This window comes from Notothenia rossii (genome assembly GCF_949606895.1).
Source record: "Notothenia rossii genome assembly, chromosome: 10".
NCBI lineage: Eukaryota > Metazoa > Chordata > Actinopteri > Perciformes > Nototheniidae > Notothenia > Notothenia rossii.
The window spans coordinates 17,716,307-17,736,940 of NC_136908.1; the positions used below are offsets into that span (position 1 = coordinate 17,716,307).

The 20,634-nt window shown below is 41.6% G+C and overlaps 1 protein-coding gene across 1 annotated transcript in view; it reads right to left on the reverse strand.

Moving 5' to 3' along the window:
• Nucleotides 1-15,344, reverse strand: part of LOC307023272 (dolichyl-diphosphooligosaccharide--protein glycosyltransferase subunit STT3B) — a 35,799-nt gene extending 20,455 nt beyond the window's left edge. The window contains exons 1-2 of the mRNA XM_079656446.1: nt 15,063-15,344; nt 5,210-5,275 (exon numbers count right to left, since the gene is read on the reverse strand). Of these exons, the coding sequence (XP_079512572.1) occupies nt 5,210-5,275; nt 15,063-15,335 (339 nt within the window). The 5' untranslated portion in view covers nt 15,336-15,344. The remainder of the gene's footprint in view (nt 1-5,209; nt 5,276-15,062) is intronic.
• Between the last annotated feature and the right edge of the window lie 5,290 nt (nt 15,345-20,634).

Here is a 20,634-nt window from a genome sequence, read left to right on the forward strand (position 1 = left end):
ATAGCTCACTTACCAAATGTGTATGATAGCGGTCAAAATATGGCTTTAGTTGAGAAAATGTGTACATTTCTTTTTGTGATGCATTGTATTTAGCAGCAGCTTGAACATATCAAAAGCACAGTGGTGCTATAACTTAAGATTAACATAGTAGAATGTTCACATTAATATTGCATACATGTTCATATTTACAGTGGGGCAAAAAAGTATTTAGTCAGCCACCAATTGTGCAAGTTCTCCCACTTAAAAAGATGAGAGGCCTGTAATTTTCATCCTAGGTATACCTCAACTATGAGAGACAAAATGAGAAGGAAAAAAATCCAGAAAATCACATTGTCTGATTTTTAAAGAATTTTGCAAAAGATGGTGGACAATAAATATTTGGTCAATAACAAAAGTTCATCTCAATACTTTGTTATATACCCTTTGTTGGCAATGACAGAGGTCAAACTTTTTCTGCAACACAGACTTTCAACTCCCTCCAAAGATTTTCTATGGGGTTGAGATCTGGAGACTGGCTAGGCCACTCCATGACCTTGAAATGCTTCTTACGAAGCCACTCCTTTGTTGCCCGGGCGGTGTGTTTGGGATCATTGTCATGCTGAAAGACCCAGCCACGTTTCATCTTCAATGCCCTTGCTGATGGAAGGAGGTTGTCACTCAAAATCTCACGATACATGGCCCCATTCATTCTTTCCTTTACACGGATCAGTCGTCCTGGTCCCTTTGCAGAAAAACAGCCCCAAAGCATGATGTTTCCCAGCCTGGTGCAGGTCTACAATTTTGTTTCTGGTGTCCTTTGACAGCTCTTTGGTTTTGGCCATAGTGGAGTTTGGAGTGTGACTGTTTGAGGTTTTGGACAGCTGTCTTTTATACTGATAACGAGTTCAAACAGGTGCCATTAATACAGTTAGCAAGTGGAGGACAGAGGAGGCTCTTAAAGAAGAAGTTACAGGTCTGTGAGAGCCAGAAATCTTGTTTGTTTGTTATTGACCAAATACTTATTTTCCACCATAATTTGCAAATAAATTCTTTAAACATCAGACAATGTGATTTTCTGGATTTTTTTTTTCTCATTTTGTCTCTCATAGTTGAGGTATACCTAGGATGAAAATTACAGGCCTCTCATCTTATTAAGTGGGAGAACTTGCACAATTGGTGGCTGACTAAATACTTTTTTGCCCAACTTTATGTTACCCTTCTCAGTTCAGCGTGTTAGCATGCAATTTACACGTTTTTAAAGTCAGATATCAATATGTACCGTGATATGGCAACGGTATCTTTGATTCAGGAAACTCTACAATGCAACCTGAGAGCAGATTTACCTCCAGTTTTCGGATCATGCCAGCACAATCAACCAAAAGAAAAACCTGCCATCTGGACATTTTACAGGACTACACAGAGAAGAGTGCTCAAGACAGAAAAGCAAGGCTGTGTGTGAGTGTGCAAGAACAAGCACTATTTCAAATGATGGCTCAAACTGCCAGGCCTTTGCCCGAGCCACAGGCCATCAGCTGAGGGCAGGATTTCGAAAATGTTTGGGGCAACGTCTTTTAGTCGTTATCACTCTGTATTTCAAACAGGGCTTATCTGATGACCGCAAGGCCACTCTGAAGACGATATAGAGAACACAGCATGCAACAGGAAGAAGGGTTTTACTCTGCTCGAGAGTGTGGTGTGTGTGTGTGTGTGTGTGTGTGTGTGTGTGTGTGTGTGTGTGTGTGTGTGTGTGTGTGTGTGTGTGTGTGTGTGTGTGTGTGTGTGTGTGTGTGTGTGTGTGTGTGTGTGTGTGTGTGTGTGTGTGTGTGTGCGTGCGTGCGTCTGCAAGTGTTTGAAGCCTCATGCGATTTATTCTTGTGCGCTTACCCAACACCAACAGTGACTCTCTGGATCATTAGAACCACTTTAAGATGACATTGAGAATAAAAGACCCTTAATGATACAGGATGAACAAAAAGCTTACTACCCTGTGTGTATGTATTCTACATACAAGTCTGGTAGTGATAGCTTCTTGGGAATAGGCCAGTTTCCTGCTCACTTCGGAACTCTAATACTAACCGATTTTCCGATTTCAGATCAGATTTGCGCTCCGATTGTCAGGAGGGGTTAAGTAAGGGATAATGTGCTGCGACGCGGTCATTATGGGGAAAAGAACATCGACAGGCTGATCAGGAGCCCGGCGCGAAGCGGAGGGTCGACAACCCCCTTAGCTCTGATATAATGAGAATATATCAAGGCCTGAAGTGAGCTATTGCTTTTATACAACGGTTACCAAGTGTGGCAATATGAAAGAAAAATACACACTCTAATTTAAATAGTTTTTATTAGTAAATAATGATGTTCAAAATAAAATAGTCCCTCCGTTGTCTTCTGCACAAAACATAGTGCAAGGTGGTTGCTATGCAACAACACTAACAGCAAGCGAACATATTAGACAGAGAGCGTTGATCCATTATTTGGCTGTTTATTTACATTAATGTGTATGTTGCTGTTTATTGTGCAGCCACTGAAAAACTGTCCAGCATCAGTAGCATGGCTTACGTGGTCACTTGTATAGGTTGAGGTTGTTCGAGGCTGTTGCTTGGCGTGGCGAGAATATTGCTCCACTTTCTCCGGTCCCCGAGATTGGGCTTCCAGTAGCTCTGGAGAGAGCTTTCGCACCTGTGGCCACTAACGGTCATAATTTCTCTGCTTTGTTTCAAGACCCGCATCAGAAAGCTTTTGAATGGTGCTACTTTTCCAGTTGGTCTACCTGCTCTTCACGTAGCTCTGCATGTCGTAGTTTAGGTGCTTTTTTTTCTGGAGATAGGAACTGCTCAATTCACTCCTACATACTATAGTAAGACCCCCCCGGAGGTCAAAGTTAATCTTAAATGTTTCCATTTTATGCTTTGTAAGTTTGTTTCGTAACGGAAGAAATTTAAATATATTTATAAAACTGACAAGTCAAATCAAGCAATCTGATTGGTCGATAGCGTTTTTGCGGACCTCTTTGATTACAGATTTGAAAACATCGTTGCTTGCTTTAAAAGTAGCACAATTCATTATGTTAAACCTTCAAAAGTATCTAGATATCCCTGCCCTAATGCCAAAGGAACTGCACACTGAATATGTTTTGCCGTTTGATGTCTATGTCTGGACCGCTGCGTCAAAAAGGAGGGTTTCTGCCCCGTTACTTCTCCGCTGCTTTCTTGTTCCAGTATGAAAAGCAAACTGCAGGCAGTTTGCTTTTCAGCCCAACGGTATACGGTTTTTCTCAGACGCGGAGGGATACTGACTTGTTGTGAAAAGTAACTTACAATTCTACCTATGGTATACGCTCAGTATATCACGGCTAAGAACCAATCAGATTGCTTGATTTGACTTGTCCGTTTTATAATTGGGGATAAATCTGTCAAGAACGTAGGACCTTAAAGTCAACAGCCATGCTAGGAGATCTTTCTCGCTGTACTTTCAGCTAAGCACAACAAAGTTAAAGAAATATTTTACATTTTTAAACAAAGGGACATCTTTTTAATCACCACAGGAGTCTTCTGTTCTGGGCATTTAATCAATACTTCATTAAGCAAAGGAGCTTTTGGTGTTACAGGTTTTCTGCTCGAGGGGACTTTGAAGGCTTTAGAGAGGAAAGTAAGCCAAAGCTTTGGGAATGAGTGCAGTGCATCTGCTTTTGCTCTGTCCTCTGTTTACCCCTCACTCCACCCTCACCCCTGGAGGGATGAAAGGAGGATGCTGTGCAGCTGCCCGAATGGTTCCTGTGGCTTCTGTCCATCAGTGAGGTTCTACTGTGCTGGATCCCTGTCTTAATCTTGTCCCCCTCTGTCCCTGCTGACAGTGCTAATATTCAGGCAGGGGGATCTGTCCCTCTCTGTCTCCATATCTGCTTTACAAGTGTCACATTCAATTAATTCCTAACAAGAAAGGTAGCCTTGGCTTCATCCTGATTAAAATGAGGGTGTAAGGTGATAAAGAAAGGACGGGTCAACAAGTGGATGCAGTGCTTGGTGTGTGGGACCAAAGGGGACAGTGGAGGCGTTTAAGATGGAGACATACAAGACTAGTTTGCTGCTCACTGCCAGAGGACTCATCTGCTTCAGTGGGTGGGCTGCAGGTACAGTTCAGAGAAACATCAAATCACAGAGGAAGGGAGAGAGAGGGTGTCAGGGAGAGGAAGTGGTATTAAGGAGAATGAAGCATGGAGACTTAATGTTCCCATTGCAAGTGAGGAAGTTACGCATCCCATCTCCTTATCATTTCTTCCCATCTCTCTGTCCACCATATCCTGTCCCCCCTTATCTTTCCACACCTCTCTTTATCCTTTTGTCTGTGCCTTTTCTCCATTTTCTGTTTTGTCTCCAATTCTATTCATCTTTCCACCACTCCTATATCTCCCACCTCCTCTCCACGCCCCTCGCGCTCTGTGGCCCAGTGTGATCGATAAAACTGGATTTCGGTAATCTGTTTTATTTGATATCTGTCTGGAAGCCGGCCACTGAGATTACGCCTGGAATGAGCAAGAAGCTGGAGGTTTTCATTGGCACTCGGGCTCCCTCAGACACGCAAACAATCTGGCGCTGAGGCAATGCGCACGGATCGTCTTTTTATCTCAACTCTCTCATCAATCTCCTGATGGGTTTCTGCCTGAAATCATAAATAATGCAGACAAGAGTCGCTCCTCCTATTTTTACAATCCTTGCCATGTGCTTTCTGGACAGAGAAACCCTCTCCCCACCCCCCAATACTACCGTCACGGAAGCACAGTTAATTATAAAGAATTTGAAACTAGCTCTTAATAAATATAAAGTTGGATTGTTTGGAGAAACATGCTTTTTAACTCTAGTTTACCAGAGACACTTGCATGGCATTCATTTCAGAGTAGGGAAGAAGTCTGGTGAAAGTGACAAGGCATTTTTACTGAAAACGAATAACTCCAAATCCCTTGTTGCTTATGGTGAACAGATGTTTATGACGTTGCAGCTTTTTTATACCAAGCTTTTTTATTTCTGGATAAAAGCTGAGAACAACAATTCATTGAAAAGGTAAAAAAAAGAAAAAACAGTGGCTCAGGCAGACAATCCCTGTTTCAGTTCCACAAGGGTGGTTTTGTTGCACAGCAGTGAAACATAAACAAAAGCAAAAATAAACACAAATCACATAAACGAGTCATATATTTATAAATGGTAAAATGGCAATACAAGTTGAAATCACTCACCATATAGAAGTATGAGAGACAACAGCCAATAGCCCAGAATACAGATCCCGTCTTCACCGACTTCACCTACAAGAGAAAAAAAGAGAATATGCTTTAAATATATCTAAAGATGCTTCATGTAGACTCAAAGTTTAGGGACATTAGAAACTAAAGCACCTTAGGATGAACCTTATCATAACATGGCACGAGGTTTGTTTTTCTAAAGATCTGGATCTACTTTTGTTTGCCAAGTCATTATCCCATTGAAAGCTTTATTTACATTGTGATTCACCAGATTTGAGTGAGTCACGACATTCGGAAACTAAAGTGAAATGAAATGTGTGTGTGTGTACAACAAATGCACACTTAAGATGGAACGAGTGTGCTACATTCACATTGTGTTAGTCTTTAAAAAGAAGTTTATTGATCACAGTTTAATGATCATAGAGGGTGTAGAACATTCATCTGTGGGGAGAGAAGCTCAGTCTAAGCCAACAAAAGCATCTTGTAAACAAGCTTTCTTTCCCGCCGCAGGCCGATAAAGCAGGCAAGAGTGCACATTAACATTTACAAAAAGAAACACACAGATAATGAAAAAGTTGCAAGCGCACACGCACACAGATACACATTTAAATGGTGCTTTTTCCAGTCAGATGGAGGAGGGGAGGGTGTCATGTAGCATAATCATATCCAACAAGGCCTGAGATCTTCTGATGGGGGGTGGATCAATGATCGTGGACCAAGATAGTCTCGACTAGCCTGAATACCCAGCAGAGCGTCACGGACAGACAGATCAATTCACTACACGATAACAAACTAAAACGTCCTTAAGCAGTGCTTTATGTTGAGCAGGGCCACAGTAAGTAGGTCAGTGGTGACCTAATTATCATTCTCTCCTGTACCAAGGTGCAGCTCTGCTTGTTTTATGGCCTCTTTGCTCTGTTTGGGTCAACAGTACTAAAACTATGAGATTTATTTGTTCTATGCGAGAAGTGGGTTGTTTTAATATTACGCAAAGGTCAATCATTTTAATTAAATCTGGAGCATATAAATCATATTTTGTCACATCCCAGAAACCTTTACAGCTCCAACTCCCTACTGTTTGTGTTCTGGTCCTGTGACTTCAGTATAGAGACACTCTCTGTAAGTGTATCTGGGATTTATACAAAGCTATATTTACTGTATCTAGGGTGACTTCAGTATTTTTCAACCGAGACGATATTTTCAGAATGTAATCTTGTTGGGCAATTTCCACAAATAGTACTTGTTTTCTTTGCCACTGACGGGCTTACATTGTTGTAGTAAGTCTCTGACAATATTATGGAAAGGACCCTACAGAGAAATAAAATGGTTTTTATCTACTTCCCCTTAATCCGGTCCGTTTGTCATTGTTTATAACCTAGTCTCGCTCAAGGAGAACGTTTTTTTGAAAGTGTCATGAGAGGGTACGGACTCATTCCAATTGTTGAAATCCGCTAAACATTCAGCCGTGACATTGACAATCTTTTAGCTAACGCTTTCTGTAACACTACACACTATAACAACACCAGCAATCCTCTCTCCAAATCTCCTTGGCCTTTGAAAGACACAATATCAAACAGACCGGATGCTAAATTGGAAGGCTGTATTATTAGACTACATTAGTTTAAGCAAGGTGTTAACTGGCAATTGAGTGTACATTGCCAAAGGCACAACCCCCATTACACTTTCCCCATAAATAGCTCCATGTTCAGTCTTTGCTTCTATTGTTTGAGAGTGAAAACAAGCGTGATAAGGATGACAATAGTTTCTGTGCAAGCTGATGTGTTCTCTTCAGACAATATTTCCACTCAAGCTGAGCCAAAGCTAGCGTGCAGCGTTGCGTTGTCCTTTCAGAGGCATGTGGCAACTGGTGCCTTAACCTCCTTTTCCAACTGCCCCAGTCTCCACTATCTTTGTCAAGACACACAAGTCACACAGCGTGGTGCCTGTCCAGCTAATTAAATGTGAGCCTGAAAGAAAGAGTGGAATTACTGTTACAACAATATAGGCATGGTGCATGGGGCTGGAGCAAGGCAGTGTGACTGTGTGTATGTGTTTATGTAAAGAAGAGCTGTGATGTTAAAAAAAAGCGTCTCTCTTGGGTGTGAGGGGGATTCAATTATAGATTATGGGAGGGTTTGCGCGTGTGCGTGTGCGTGTGCACGTGTGTGTGTGTGTGTGTGTGTGTGCGTGTGTGCGTGCGTGTTGGGTAAACACAGATTAAGCGAGTTGAGTTGAATGGGTTATTAGCGTATACATTGAAGGAGTCGAGTAATGAAGATTGGACTTGGACTTAAAAGAGTGTGCATTTTTGCCACATGGAGAAAAGAACGAGGTGTAAAGAAGGAGAGGGAAAGAAAGAACGAGCAATAATGAGATACAGGAAGAAAGAGCAAGACGCGATGAACAAGAAAGAAAAAGCCGAACGCAGCTATAACAAAACAATGGGAGGGACAAAAGGAGACAATTAAAGGGAGATGAGACGGAAAAAAACACGGAGGGTAGGAAAGCAAACGCAAAGACAAATGCGGGTGAATGAGACTGATAATGGGAAGCAGTGGTGCATGGCCGCGATGATTGTTTTTCAGGGCCCTTGCCAAATAGAACAGAAGACACGAGAGGTGGTAGGTGAGTGGAGGGGGATTTTTTTGATGGCACTGCTTGGCTGATGACACATCACCTTAAGAGGCAGTGATGGCTGCTGCAAGGAACACCTGCTTCACTTTGAGACGTATTGTCCGTACACACAGGGGTGACAAGAAGCCATTAGAACAGCGTAGTGACAGATGTCCCTAATACACATTTCCTGTTCCTAAATCTAATAGTACCGGAGGCAGTCTTCAGATTGGTCTTCAAAACTTAAAAGGTGAGGTTTGGGGGATCGTTCAAAGTAAAAAATGATTTGAGGTAGACAAGCGGAAAAATCTTATATTACAGGACTGTCTCAGAAAATTAGAATATTGTGATAAAGTTCTTTATTTTCTGTAATGCAATTAAAAAAACAAAAATGTCATACATTCTGGATTCATTACAAATCAACTGAAATATTGCAAGCCTTTTATTATTTTAATATTGCTGATTATGGCATACAGCTTAAGAAAACTCAAATATCCTATCTCTAAATATTAGAATATCATGAAAAAGTATACTAGTAGGGTGTTCAACGAATCACTTGAATCGTCTAATTAACTCGAAACACCTGCAAGGGTTTCCTGAGCCTTGAAAAACACTCAGCTTGGTTCAGTAAACTAAATCACAAGTATGGGGAAGACTGCTGATCTGACTGCTGTCCAGAGGACCGTCATTGACACCCTCCATCAGGAGGGTAAGACACAAAAAGAAATTTCTCAAAGAGCAAGCTGTTCACAGAGTGCAGTTTCAAAGCACATCCACAAAAAGTCTGTTGGAAGGGGGAAATGTGGCAGGAAACGCTGCACAACCAAGAGAGATGACCGCAGCCTTAACAGCATTGTGAAGAAGAGTCGCTTCCAGAATTTGGGGGAGCTTCAAAGACAGTGGACTGAAGCTGGAGTCCAGGTATCAAAAGTCACTGTTCACAGACGTGTCCGGGAAATGGGCTACAATAGCCGTATTCCCATGGTCAAGCCACTTCTGAACTCAAGACAACGGAAGAGGCGTCTGACTTGGGCTAAGGAAAAGAAGCACTGGACAGTTGCACAGTGGTCCAAAGTCCTCTTTTCAGACGAAAGCAAGTTTTGTATTTCATTTGGAAGTCAAGGCGCCAGAGTCTGGAGAAAGGCTGGAGAGGAGCAAAATCCAAGTTGCTTGAAATCCAGTGTGAAGTTCCCACAGTCAGCGATGGTTTGGGGAGCCATGTCAGCTGCTGGTGTTGGTCCACTGTGTTTCATCAAGCCCAGAGTAAATGCAGCTGTGTACCAAGAGATTTTAGAGCACTACATGCTTCCGTCTGCTGAAAAGCTCTATGGAGATGAGGAATTCATTTTCCAGCATGATCTGGCACCTGCCCACAGTGCCAAAACCACCAGTAACTGGTGTACTGACCATGGCATTACTGTCCTCGATTGGCCTGCAAATTCCCCTGACCTGAACCCCATAGAGAATATGTGGGGTATTGTGAAGAAGAAGCTGAAAGACACCAGACCCAACAATGCTAATGAGCTAAAGGCCGCTATTGAAGCATCCTGGGCATCCATAACACCTCAGCAATGCCACAGGCTGATTGCCTCCATGCCACGCCGCATTGATGCAGTAATCCGTGCAAAAGGATTCCCAACCAAGTACTGAGTGCATTAATGGACATTTTCAAATGTTTGATTGTGTTTTGCTGTTATAAATCTTTTTTTTTTACTTGGTATGAGGAACTATTCTAATTTTTTGAGATAGGATTTTTGAGTTTTCTTAAGCTGTATGCCATAATCAGCAATATTAAAATAATAAAAGGCTTGCAATATTTCAGTTGATTTGTAATGAATCCAGAATGTATGACATTTTTGTTTTTTTAAATTGCATTACAGAAAATAAAGAACTTTATCACAATATTCTAATTTTCTGAGACAGTCCTGTATATGTCTTAGAAGTTGAACAACACATTTGCTCTTTGGTTAATGTTTACAGGTGCCATATTCCCTATACTATGTCTTTGGAATACTTGCTGTAAACATAAGGAAAGTCTACCTGTCTATATAAAGAGGCTGACTTTATGATTGTTGGGAAGATAACCTTTATCATTTAGGTGTAATCCTTTTCATGATTTACTCATTAGTGATATTTATACTATTTCAAACATTTATAAGAAATTAAACTTTGGGATTAGAGCGCATTAGTTCATCATTATTGTATAAAGCAATTCATCCAGATTTCAGTGACGAGACCTTAATTTCACCCTTTACACTTTTCACTTGTTCTACAGAGCTTGCAGTGCGTGTTGCCCGACTCTAAAATCTAAATGTCTGACATCTCTTTGTTCATTTGTTCTATATGCAGACATTTGAATATTTTTAGTATTGTCAACTCACACATGAGTTTTCTAGCGTTGCAAAGTTACATACTGCTCTCAAACATCTTATATGGTGGTGGAAACAGCTGTTAAATGTTGGGTTTAGTTCTTTGTTGGTGTCAGTAATATGAGTGTATTCTAATCTAAAACTAAATAAAGATAAAACGGTTTGATTCAAATATTATTTAGAAGTCTCTGCAATGCCGGTGATTTTAAATTATGTATGGTTTGAATGATTCACATATAAAAGCCAGTATATATAGATGAGCATAATGCACATCTCCTAATTGTGTTTGGCTTCCAAATATACACTGCATGTTTGAGGTTGTAAACTGTCCCATTGACAGCATAACCTGTTTGGTTAGACTGTCACACACAAGGCACAAAGCCAGATGTGTTGTAATGTAATGTTGTTGCAGGACAGAAACTGTAAACACACCTGGCATGCTCAGCCAGCCACCTGGACACCATACGTACGTCATTGCCAGGTCAGCAACAGTTAGATAATTGTCTGCAAGCTGGATGCATAGTGACCAATACCACCATGAAACCGAACCACACGTAGACATGCACCCATGCACAATTTGTCAAAGTGACATAAACTGGGATGGCTGAATGCTTGAACAGATAAAAGCTCCCTTTCAACCCGTAGGCAACTTTACTTCCAAGCTTGTTACTGTGTGACAAATAGCGCTGAGGCATGGCATGAGGAAATACCTGTATCACTACCTGGATGAAAGGCTTCACTCTGCAGCATGTCTTTACGCTTGAGCATAAAGGGAAATCAATGCCTTGAAGCAAAAATAAAAATTGGACAAATAGCCTACTAGCTACTCATAGTACCATTCATTGCCTTTGGGAAGCAACATGTAAGCTGTTCACTCAGTGAAACCACTTGGATGAGGACTGTTAGGCACTTACAGTTCCAGTTTGCCTGTCTAACATTGGTAACTATTATACAAATCTGTGTGTGTAGGAACTGACTCTGTAGTTTTCAATGAGTTAAATGAAAGTTAAATAATACATCTAAAGTGAACCTTGCAACATGCAGTTTTATTCAAAAATAACTTGAGAGAAAAATTATAAAAAAGAAAATGAGAATAAAGTACATTTTCAAAGGTTGATACCTTTTTACAACTGATGTTTCTATTCGTATAATTGCCAATGCAGATCAAGAGTTTGACAGCATCTACAACAACAATGTTATGTTTCACTTCATCCCCTTAGAAAGAGACATTTATTTTGCAAACACAGATCATTTGCACAACATCAAGTGCAAAAACCTCAATTTCCATTGAAGAAATAAACATTTGTGAAGATAAAAACATGACCTTGTATTTGGCATGTGGAAGGCCTTGAATATGTAACTGTGTGCTTTGCAGTATTTGAAACTATCAGCTGCAATGATCCACAGTCATTTTTCACAAGTGTGTCTTGATTCAAGGTGGTTAGAAACAGCTTTTAATTGATTCATTCAAAAGTATTGCTGCCTCTGGCTCGGACCATTAGATGACATGAGTCGTTTTAGAATGACACTGGTAAGACAGAATATTTTCAATGAATGCTGAAGTGTACGGTAATATGGCCTTTCAAATGTCTGCAATAATGTGGAAGTCCTGTGGGTCTTGCTCAGTCTCATGCTATGATGATACCCTTTAGCAGCTGCAGGCAGTTGTGTTGGAACGCTGCAGGTATGAAGCAATGAAGTGGAGTTTGATTCGCCTGCCTCATCTCTGTAACTCTGGGTGATGTGAAAGAGCCATGAATGACCTATTTATATTAAATTAGGCAGCTACTTTATGGTTGATCAATAATAGGCATTTGGCTTATTTGCATGAACTTCCAATAAGATGGCGCCATCATATCATGGCATACTGTTTTTAAGGTAATACCAAAAGCTTCTGAGCTAAAAATAAATAAATAAAGCATTTGAAAATAATATATTAATATACTTGCATTACACAGGTTCACGTTACATGAATAGACACAAAGAAGCATTACGAAGGAAACAGTAGTAAGTGAGGGTATTTCTTTGGTTATTCCTAATATTTGTAAAAGCAATGATAAAGATCATAATGCCGGGGACTTATGTTTACTAAGAATGATGACATGTATGACATGTTCTCACTGCTGCATGCATGTTGGGGAGATTGAATGCCTTATAGGGGAATGCAGCTGGCTTCTTGTTGGTTCAGTCCTATCAAAGTGGCTAATTGCAGATCAATTCCTTAATATCACCTAAATTAGCTGCTTGATCCCTTTTACATTCATACATTGACAATTAAATTGGAATTTGACATCCATATTCATTCGACACCTGCTCAGGTTTACTGTGCAGGTGTGAAATGTTTTCACATGGATAACTGTAATTGCTTCCCTCAACTCATACTGTTATATTCTATCATTGCAATCAACAGACACATGTGGCCATTTTGCTGAAAAAAATCATTGTATAGACTCCATGAGATGACAGGATAATGTTGCACTCAGAAATATGCCCAAGGCGTTCTAATTATACACAGTAATAACCATGCATTCAGAGTTTTCATCCAGCAATGCCCCGTACCTCAGTAGCAGAAACATGACCACTTTAACCGTTACATCACGACATCACGTACCGCCCACAGCTGTTCATTTAAAAGTACATTCTGCATGACAGGAGAAGACATTTGTTAGAAGTCTATGTCTTTCAAGTCCAGCGCTACAGCATTAACAGCAAGGAATTACAATTCATGTATCATTAGTCTCCACTAGCGCCCTGTTTCCACTTGCATTAAGTTGAAGCCACTAATGATTCCCTTAAGAGTAGCAACTAGCCTGGCAGTCACCTACCTGAATTCTCAAGTGTATCAGACATCTTCTCCACTGGGATGCAACAATGAATGACAAAAGTCCTGCTGTCACTGCTAGCCAAAAAAGTTGAATTCAAGTGTTTATCTTTTGTGTCACCTTGGTTTGTAACGACTTACCCAAACTCCAAATCCCTTTCGGTCTTTAAAGATCCCAGTTGTTTATTACTTTGTGCAACAATTAACCTTGTAACATCTCATTTCAGATTGAATGTCCGACTCATGGTTGAGGCTCTAATGTTCAAAGGGTCCTCTTTGTTCTACTTTATCTGGGATTGTTGGCACGTTGCCTCCTATTAAGGAAACACACACAACATTTGCTTTGTCTCCTTTGCAAGGGATAGTGCTGGGAATTAATTGAAAGCAAGTTTTGTATTGGCAATTCATGGGTAGTTCACTTCTCTTAAATCGGTAGATGTCTTTAGATCACATGTGTCAAACTCAAGGCCCGGGGGCCAAATCAGGCCCTTGGTGGATTTAATTTCGGCCCGCAGGATAATTTTTAATTACTATTAGATACCCGCCGGTATATTGCACGCACACCTTCGCTTCATCCTGAGGGTTTCCTCAGCTCAGAGCCTGAGCCCAAACATTGATGAACTTGCACCCTAGATGAGACGGCAAGTATCTGAACTAGCATCACAGAGCAGCACACTGAGTTTACATGGATGTTTCCTTCTGCACTTTGTTTCTTGAAACAACAGGGCATGTTTGCTTTTTTCTTTGAGGGGAATTTTCTTTTTGAAGATGTTGTTGGCCTGTGGAAAAATGTAATCATAAGAAATGAATGCAATTGATTATTTAATGTTTAATTTTGTTTTTATAGGCAATAATTTAAGCTTTGTTAGTTCCAGCTTTAATATGTGCAATAAGTTCATTGCAATACGTTTTGCAATAAACATTTAACCAGTCCGGCCCTCGACTAGTACCGATTTTTTAATTTTGGCCCACTGTGTATTTGAGTTTGACACCCCTGCTTTAGATCAACAGTTTAGCAGAAGTAGGAACGGAATACTTCTATTTTCACTGGTTGGCTGGAAATATGTTCAATGTTAAATGTCCTTTCAATGTTTTCTAAATCCGGTTCATCATTCTTATTCCAAGTTTATAAACGTAAAGAAAAAGTGGGTATTACTCAACGGGTACAGTTCAATACAGAATGAAATCATTTTCAATACTTGTCAAGATCAATTCTAATAAGAAAGAAGAATGAGTGGGGGGGAGGGGGGGATGTTTGCCAAGCAGATCTCTTCATTTTCACACAGGAATACAAACACACACAAGAGGCATTCAGGGTAAGACTATCTGCAGGGCTGTAAGGCAGCTAACAATGGCTGTTTCAGACATCTTCCATCTTTTGTGGAAGACCATTGATCAGACCATTACTCTGTGGTTCGTGCAAACATCCAAGCTGCATTGAAAACACTTTCTCTCCATCAGTGGAATTTATTTATGCGGTCAAGGTCTACTACTTGACAAATTGTGTTTTAATTATCTAAAAGGAAAAATATTACAGATTCTTGTTGAGAACTATGATGGTGCAAACTCAACAAGGTCAGCTGGCCTGCAGGCTGTGTTCACTTTGTGTATTTTAAAAAGGAAGGTAAATTGGGAGGGGGGTTATTCAACCTTTTAAACCATAATATTTTCTAGTCTGCTCTTAAAGGTCATCCTATTGTGAAGGTTGTACTGTGGAGAATACCATTCCCTGGGATCCACATGCTCTGCAAAGATGCTCAGTGTGCCTTTCATCCTCTGGATAAATAATTCAACATCTAAGGTGAGGCCAAATAAGATTGAAAAAAGGAGGACATAAAGCCCTTACTGTTGCGGTAGAAATGTTGACATATCTTTCAGCTTTAGAAGCTTTAAGAGGACATGTATCAGGTTTTATTCTGATTCCTAACAACTGAAACACTATTCACAGAAGGTGTACATCCGCAATAGAAATGACATGTTGGCCTGGATTACAGTTTTATGTATAGTTCCGTATTGCATCTTTCCATAAAATGAAGAGTGTACATACCCAGAGGTAGTAGGTGAATTGCAAGGCGAAGATGGCGATGCCCTCATTGTCGAAAGAGCCTGCAACCGAGCGGGAGATATAGCCAGGGACGATGGCAATGAAGCAGGCCGCCAGCAGCCCTGCACCATGGTTCCACAGCTCCTTCGTCAGCAGGAAGGTGGAGATGGCGGTCAGACCGCTGAACACCGGTGCCAAAAAGACACACACGTCACGGATGTGGACGGTGATGTGGAGCAGGTTAAGCACGTAGTGGATTAGGCCGGCAGTCACCATTAACCCGGGGTAAACCTGAGAGGGGGGGGGGGCAGAGAGAGACAGGTTGAGCAAAATAAAGGATGGGTTGGAAGTTAAACTGAGACGCAATGAGAGATGCATGCAATGCTACAATAAGCCTGCTACAGAAAATGTATTGGCAACCTTTTTTTTTTTTTATTGAGGCAGCCCTAGACATAAGCAGAGACGACGACAATTCTGAGGATAACATACATGAGAAAATGACAATCTGCATTATCATTAAGACATTTGATTGACTGAGAAACACAGTCCTTTGGAGCTTATAGATTACATTGTATAAAAAGGCTTAATATGTCCTGCTCCAAGGCTCAAGCAGTTCCTACTGTGTATGATACAACTCAAGTCATCTAGAGCTGTTGTAAACTTGTTTTAAAGCTTATTGATTAAATGTAAGTGAATGGTTGAAAAATCACAATTCCCCTGATACAAAGAAAGCAGCTCATTGAAATCTGGAACTAACACGTTTGATATTTTTCAAATGACATTCTATTATATACAATATATCTTTGACAAAAAGTCATTATTAATTAAACTCTCTGCTTAGTGGAAGCTGGGGTCTGGTAGGCAAGGCATCAACCAATCTTCTTCAATGAAAATCAAGCATGTCTTGCCTCTTGCCTCTGAGGATTGGACTCTGTCTAATGGAGCTGTTTCCTCTCATTTACAAAACTAGTCTTGTAATAATTAGCCACTCTAAACTCTGTGGGAGGGTCCGGGTCCTGACAACATTACATAGATGATTGGGAATGTTCATTACAGCGGGCATTGGATGGCTATAACACCTTTGCGCATAATTGACTGGCACTTCTTGCTAAATTGGGATTCCAAATGCATCACACCGCTTGTTCGTTATGAAAATATCAACTAGGGCTGACAAAAGCTGTTACCAAAAATGCACTTGAGTCATTCAGTCATTGTCCTTATGGCAACAAAGAGCTGTTTATTGGCTTGACAGGCCGCTGTTGTTATGCACTGTCACATTAGAGAAGCCTTTCTTTCTTATCTACAGCTCAGGAGAAAGAGCAACTGACAGCTTTGGGGAGAGGAGGGTGGCTGGGAGTGAGAAGGGGAATAAAAAGGGAGAGGGCAGCTGGACTGGTCTATGCAGAAAGGCACTAAACTGTCACATTCACTGATATTGGCTCGTCCATCTTCCAAACGGTGTGACCCATCCGAGTGCTCAGAGACTTAACGCTATTATACACAATTAATGAGGACTGTCACGATCATCGGTTTGAATGTAAAAAAATGGGTTGGGGACAGGGTAAGGGTAAGGAAAGAAAGGGCAAAATAAACGAGGCACAATGGAGGTGAGAAAAGACAGCCAAACACTTAAAGAAAGACAGAGGCAGACCGTACAGGAGGCTAGATGAAAGATAAAGAAGCAGAGAGGATGAAAGGAAAGACAGGGGCCGTTTCTCAATGTCGAGTAAACCTGCTGCAGAGCCACTATTTCAAGTATACTACGTCATCGAGTGGCGACGAATGCTGGGCATTTAAACATGCCAGGGCTCGACATTAAGGACTGCCCGATGGCCCGGGGCCATCTAGTATTTAGCTCGGGCAATGAAGCCTCACCTGCTGGTTGCCCGATCGGGCAATCTATTATGCCAGTATCATGCAGCTCGCGGATCCAGTAATGAGTGACCCGACAGTAAAACTAAACATATCTATAACTACCGTAATTTTCGGACTATAAGGCGCAGCTGAATATAAGCCGCAGCAGCTAAATTGAATGATGTGTACATATATAAACCGCACTGGACTATAAGCCGCAGGTGTTTTAATGTTTAATTACCATATGTAAGGGTTCGTGCACAGAGGGGATTGTCGGGAAAGAGATGGCTGTTTGAGGAAGCTCCCATTTATTAACATTTCAACAAACAAGTTGCATATTTGCATAATGTATTCAAGTGTTACCATTTAGTGCAATAGTAGCTACAGAACATGTACTGTGCTGTGTAAACTGTACTGTATCACATAGCGTTTCAGACACACAAACTTTTCAACTTTCAAACTTAAACGGTGCGCTCCCAGCGCACGTACCGGCAGTGATCTACAGCAGTGGTTTTCAACCAGTGGTACGGGGACAAACTGTCTCGCTCTCGTAATGTCTGTCTGTCTTGCTCTCGTTCTGTCTCTCGTACCACTCTCGGTTCCACTTTTACTTTTGCGCGCTACCTGTCTCGCACGCTTAAAGGTGGGGGGTGCGGACCGGCCATAGAGCCCATAGAGTTAAAGAGCATCTTGCAGGTTTGTATTTTTTCTACATTTATGCTTAAACTTGCTTGAAAATTACAATTAAAAAAGTGAATGCAGGATTTGATATGTTTTACGAGACATAAGGGCAGGAATTCAGAGGGAAAGGAGCAATTTTGAGCTCTGCTCTTAAAAACGGCTTTTTTTTAAGGTCATACGTCAAACGCGTCATATTGCATCACACAGGGGACACATCTCCGCTCTCTGACCGCGGGTATAGTAGAGTTGCGTTGAGTAGAGCGGTTGTGTTTTAGTGAGCTGGTATTTTTCGGTAGTTTGACATTGTATTTCACCATTTGTAATCATGGTGCAGTATTGTGTTTGTGCAGGTTGCACAAATACCAGCCTGTCAGGACATTGAGTCCACAGTGAAAAAGGACCGGAGCTAGCGTTCGTTCCTGGGTGCGTTGTGCATCCACCTCCCTGCAGCACATACTCTCCACAGCTTTATCAGGAAACCGTATTACTTCTCTCACCCCCCCTTTCGCTGCTCTCTCTCTCTCCCCTCCGGTACACGGCATCGTAAGACGTAGTGTGGAGTTGCATTAGGTAACGCTGTGGTGGCTGTACTGCTCCAGCCGTCTCCTTTGTGTTTGTTTGTTTCCCCCTGTCTGTGTTGTTTGTGTGGGCGTGGTGGCTGTCACTCCTGGCTCCCGGCTCAACCTCCACTCACCTGCTGCAATCAGCTGTGCACCCTCCCCGACTACACACCTGCTTTCCATCAAGCCATTTACAACGGCATATCAACGGAGGCTCCACAACCTTTCTCCGCCAGATCGTCAAGAATCAGCCGTATCTCGCGTCTCTCCTCCGGTACACAGCACCGTGGAGTTGCATTAGGTAACGCGAGATACGGCTGATACTTGCGCATTAGTTTCTGTTATGGATCAGTATCAACAGTCCTGCCAGTAACGTTATTATATTATCAATGCTACTTTAGTTATAGCCTGATATATGATAGCTAATTTTACAATGTTGTGATGTGACGTTAGCTAACATTCTGTAGCTAACGCCGGTCACTCACCAAGATAGCTGCCCAGTTCTCCACTGGTTCTCCTCACACCACAGCTCAATTTCTCTCCGATGGCCGTTATTTCTTCTAATTCTTGGCTGCTCCTGGTCTCTTGGACGCCTAGCAGGCTCATAATTATAAGGTTGCGGTCCGTAATATGCATTCGAATATTCATGTTCAACTTCTTCTTTGTCTTCTGTGTCGAAACTAGCATTGGGATCCATGTTTATTAATACGTTACACCGGCCGCTCTCCCCCTTGTGTCCCCCGTGTTGCGTCACACGCGGGAGGTCACGTGCCGAGGCTTTTTTATGCGGAAGTGAACATTTCTTACAAAAACGACGCCAGATGTCACTGTAGTGTATATTTCTGTATATTTTTTTGAAAATCTAGTGTATTCATCATTTTCCTAAACATTTACTCACAGGTGTCTTTAACCTGGAAGTTGCTCTTTAAAGGTGGTGGACTGTAACCTGTAAAATCCATAGATTTAGGAGGTCCTCTAGTGGCCGTTAGCTGTAAAAATCCATAGATTAGCCGCACCGTTATATAAGCCGCAGGGTCGAAAAATTGGAAAAAAGGCGCGGCTTATAGTCCGAATATTACGGTAGTTTAGGTAGTTTGAGAGGTAATTAAAATAACTACGAGTGATATTCTAACCTGAAGTGTGAGTTTTGTCCGCTCACCGCTGCATGCGATCATGCAGAGCTGCGTGTCGACTTGTCAGCAGCAGCTGATCTCTCTCTCCCGTCAGATTAGACTTCACTCGCGTTTATGTCCATATCGATCAGATCCAGATAGTTCTAGCTAATGATATGACTACCTGCTTATTAAAAGACACCTAAACAATAAGTGTCGCTATGCAACCGGGTGAGGCCACAAAGTATAGCGCAGCATTATGCATTTGTTTACATGCCCACCGGAACCCCGAGGCATTACCAACAGATCAACACACAATCAACCCAGACAGGACATCTCTTTCTCCACATTACGTGTTAGACATTATAATTGACTATTATTGTCTGTCACATACTTTTCTTGTCTGTCACATAAGTGGCGCAACTGAAGCGGTATTGCGCTAAAGGGAAATGATTTTGAACGAAGATATTTAGATTTGCCGGCTAACGGGAACTCCGACGTCCCCATGTTGTGTGCTTCGCGGATGCGCTCGGCTCCTCTCGACTGCTGCTCGGGTCTGCTCGGTCAGCTTCCGGATGAGGAAGCATTCATTCGACCTACTTACAGTAGATAACATTACAAACATTTTTAACAGGGGCCATAATAGTGTAAATAATGTTTGTTTTGGCAGTTATAACTGAATGTAATGTTTTCTAATTTTTTACATCTGGGAAGGCATTTGCCTTCATCAGATGGAAAGTGTCTTGACCAATAACTTAAGTATTTCTTATAGCTATGCAGGGCATGCAAGCGAGCAAACAAGAGCAAACAAGCAAGTGAAATGAAGAATAAAATTGAATTTGTACAATATAATATTGTGGTGGTTCATCGTATAATTCAGTCTAGAGAATGCACCAGACAGCATCTACAGGAAGACCTGGAAAAATCTAAATGTTCTAGGGGAGACCCCCAAACCCTTCGTGCTATTTCGTCCGCGCGCATTTTTCAGGGCAATCTCTATTGGGCTCAGGGCCATCTGTAAATTAGCTTAGATGGCCCACAGGGCCATCCTTCGGCGCCACTCGATGACGTAGTATACTTGAAATAGTGGCTCTGCAGCAGGTATACTCAACATTGAGAAACGGCCAGGGTATCTCAAAGAGAGTGCAAGCATAAAGAAAGGTTTCATGCAACGGAAAAAAATACAAGTCTTGTTAGTGTTAGAGCAACGGTGGTTTTATGAATCCCACCTCCAGCTTGAAGGGTCAGAAACATATCTCCTTATGAGAAAGGAGACTGACGTTTTTATAATGCCAAGACAGGTGTAGGAGGGAATATAACTTTGCTTTTCCTACAAAAGCCATGGATTGTGGCTGCACTAAGGACTGG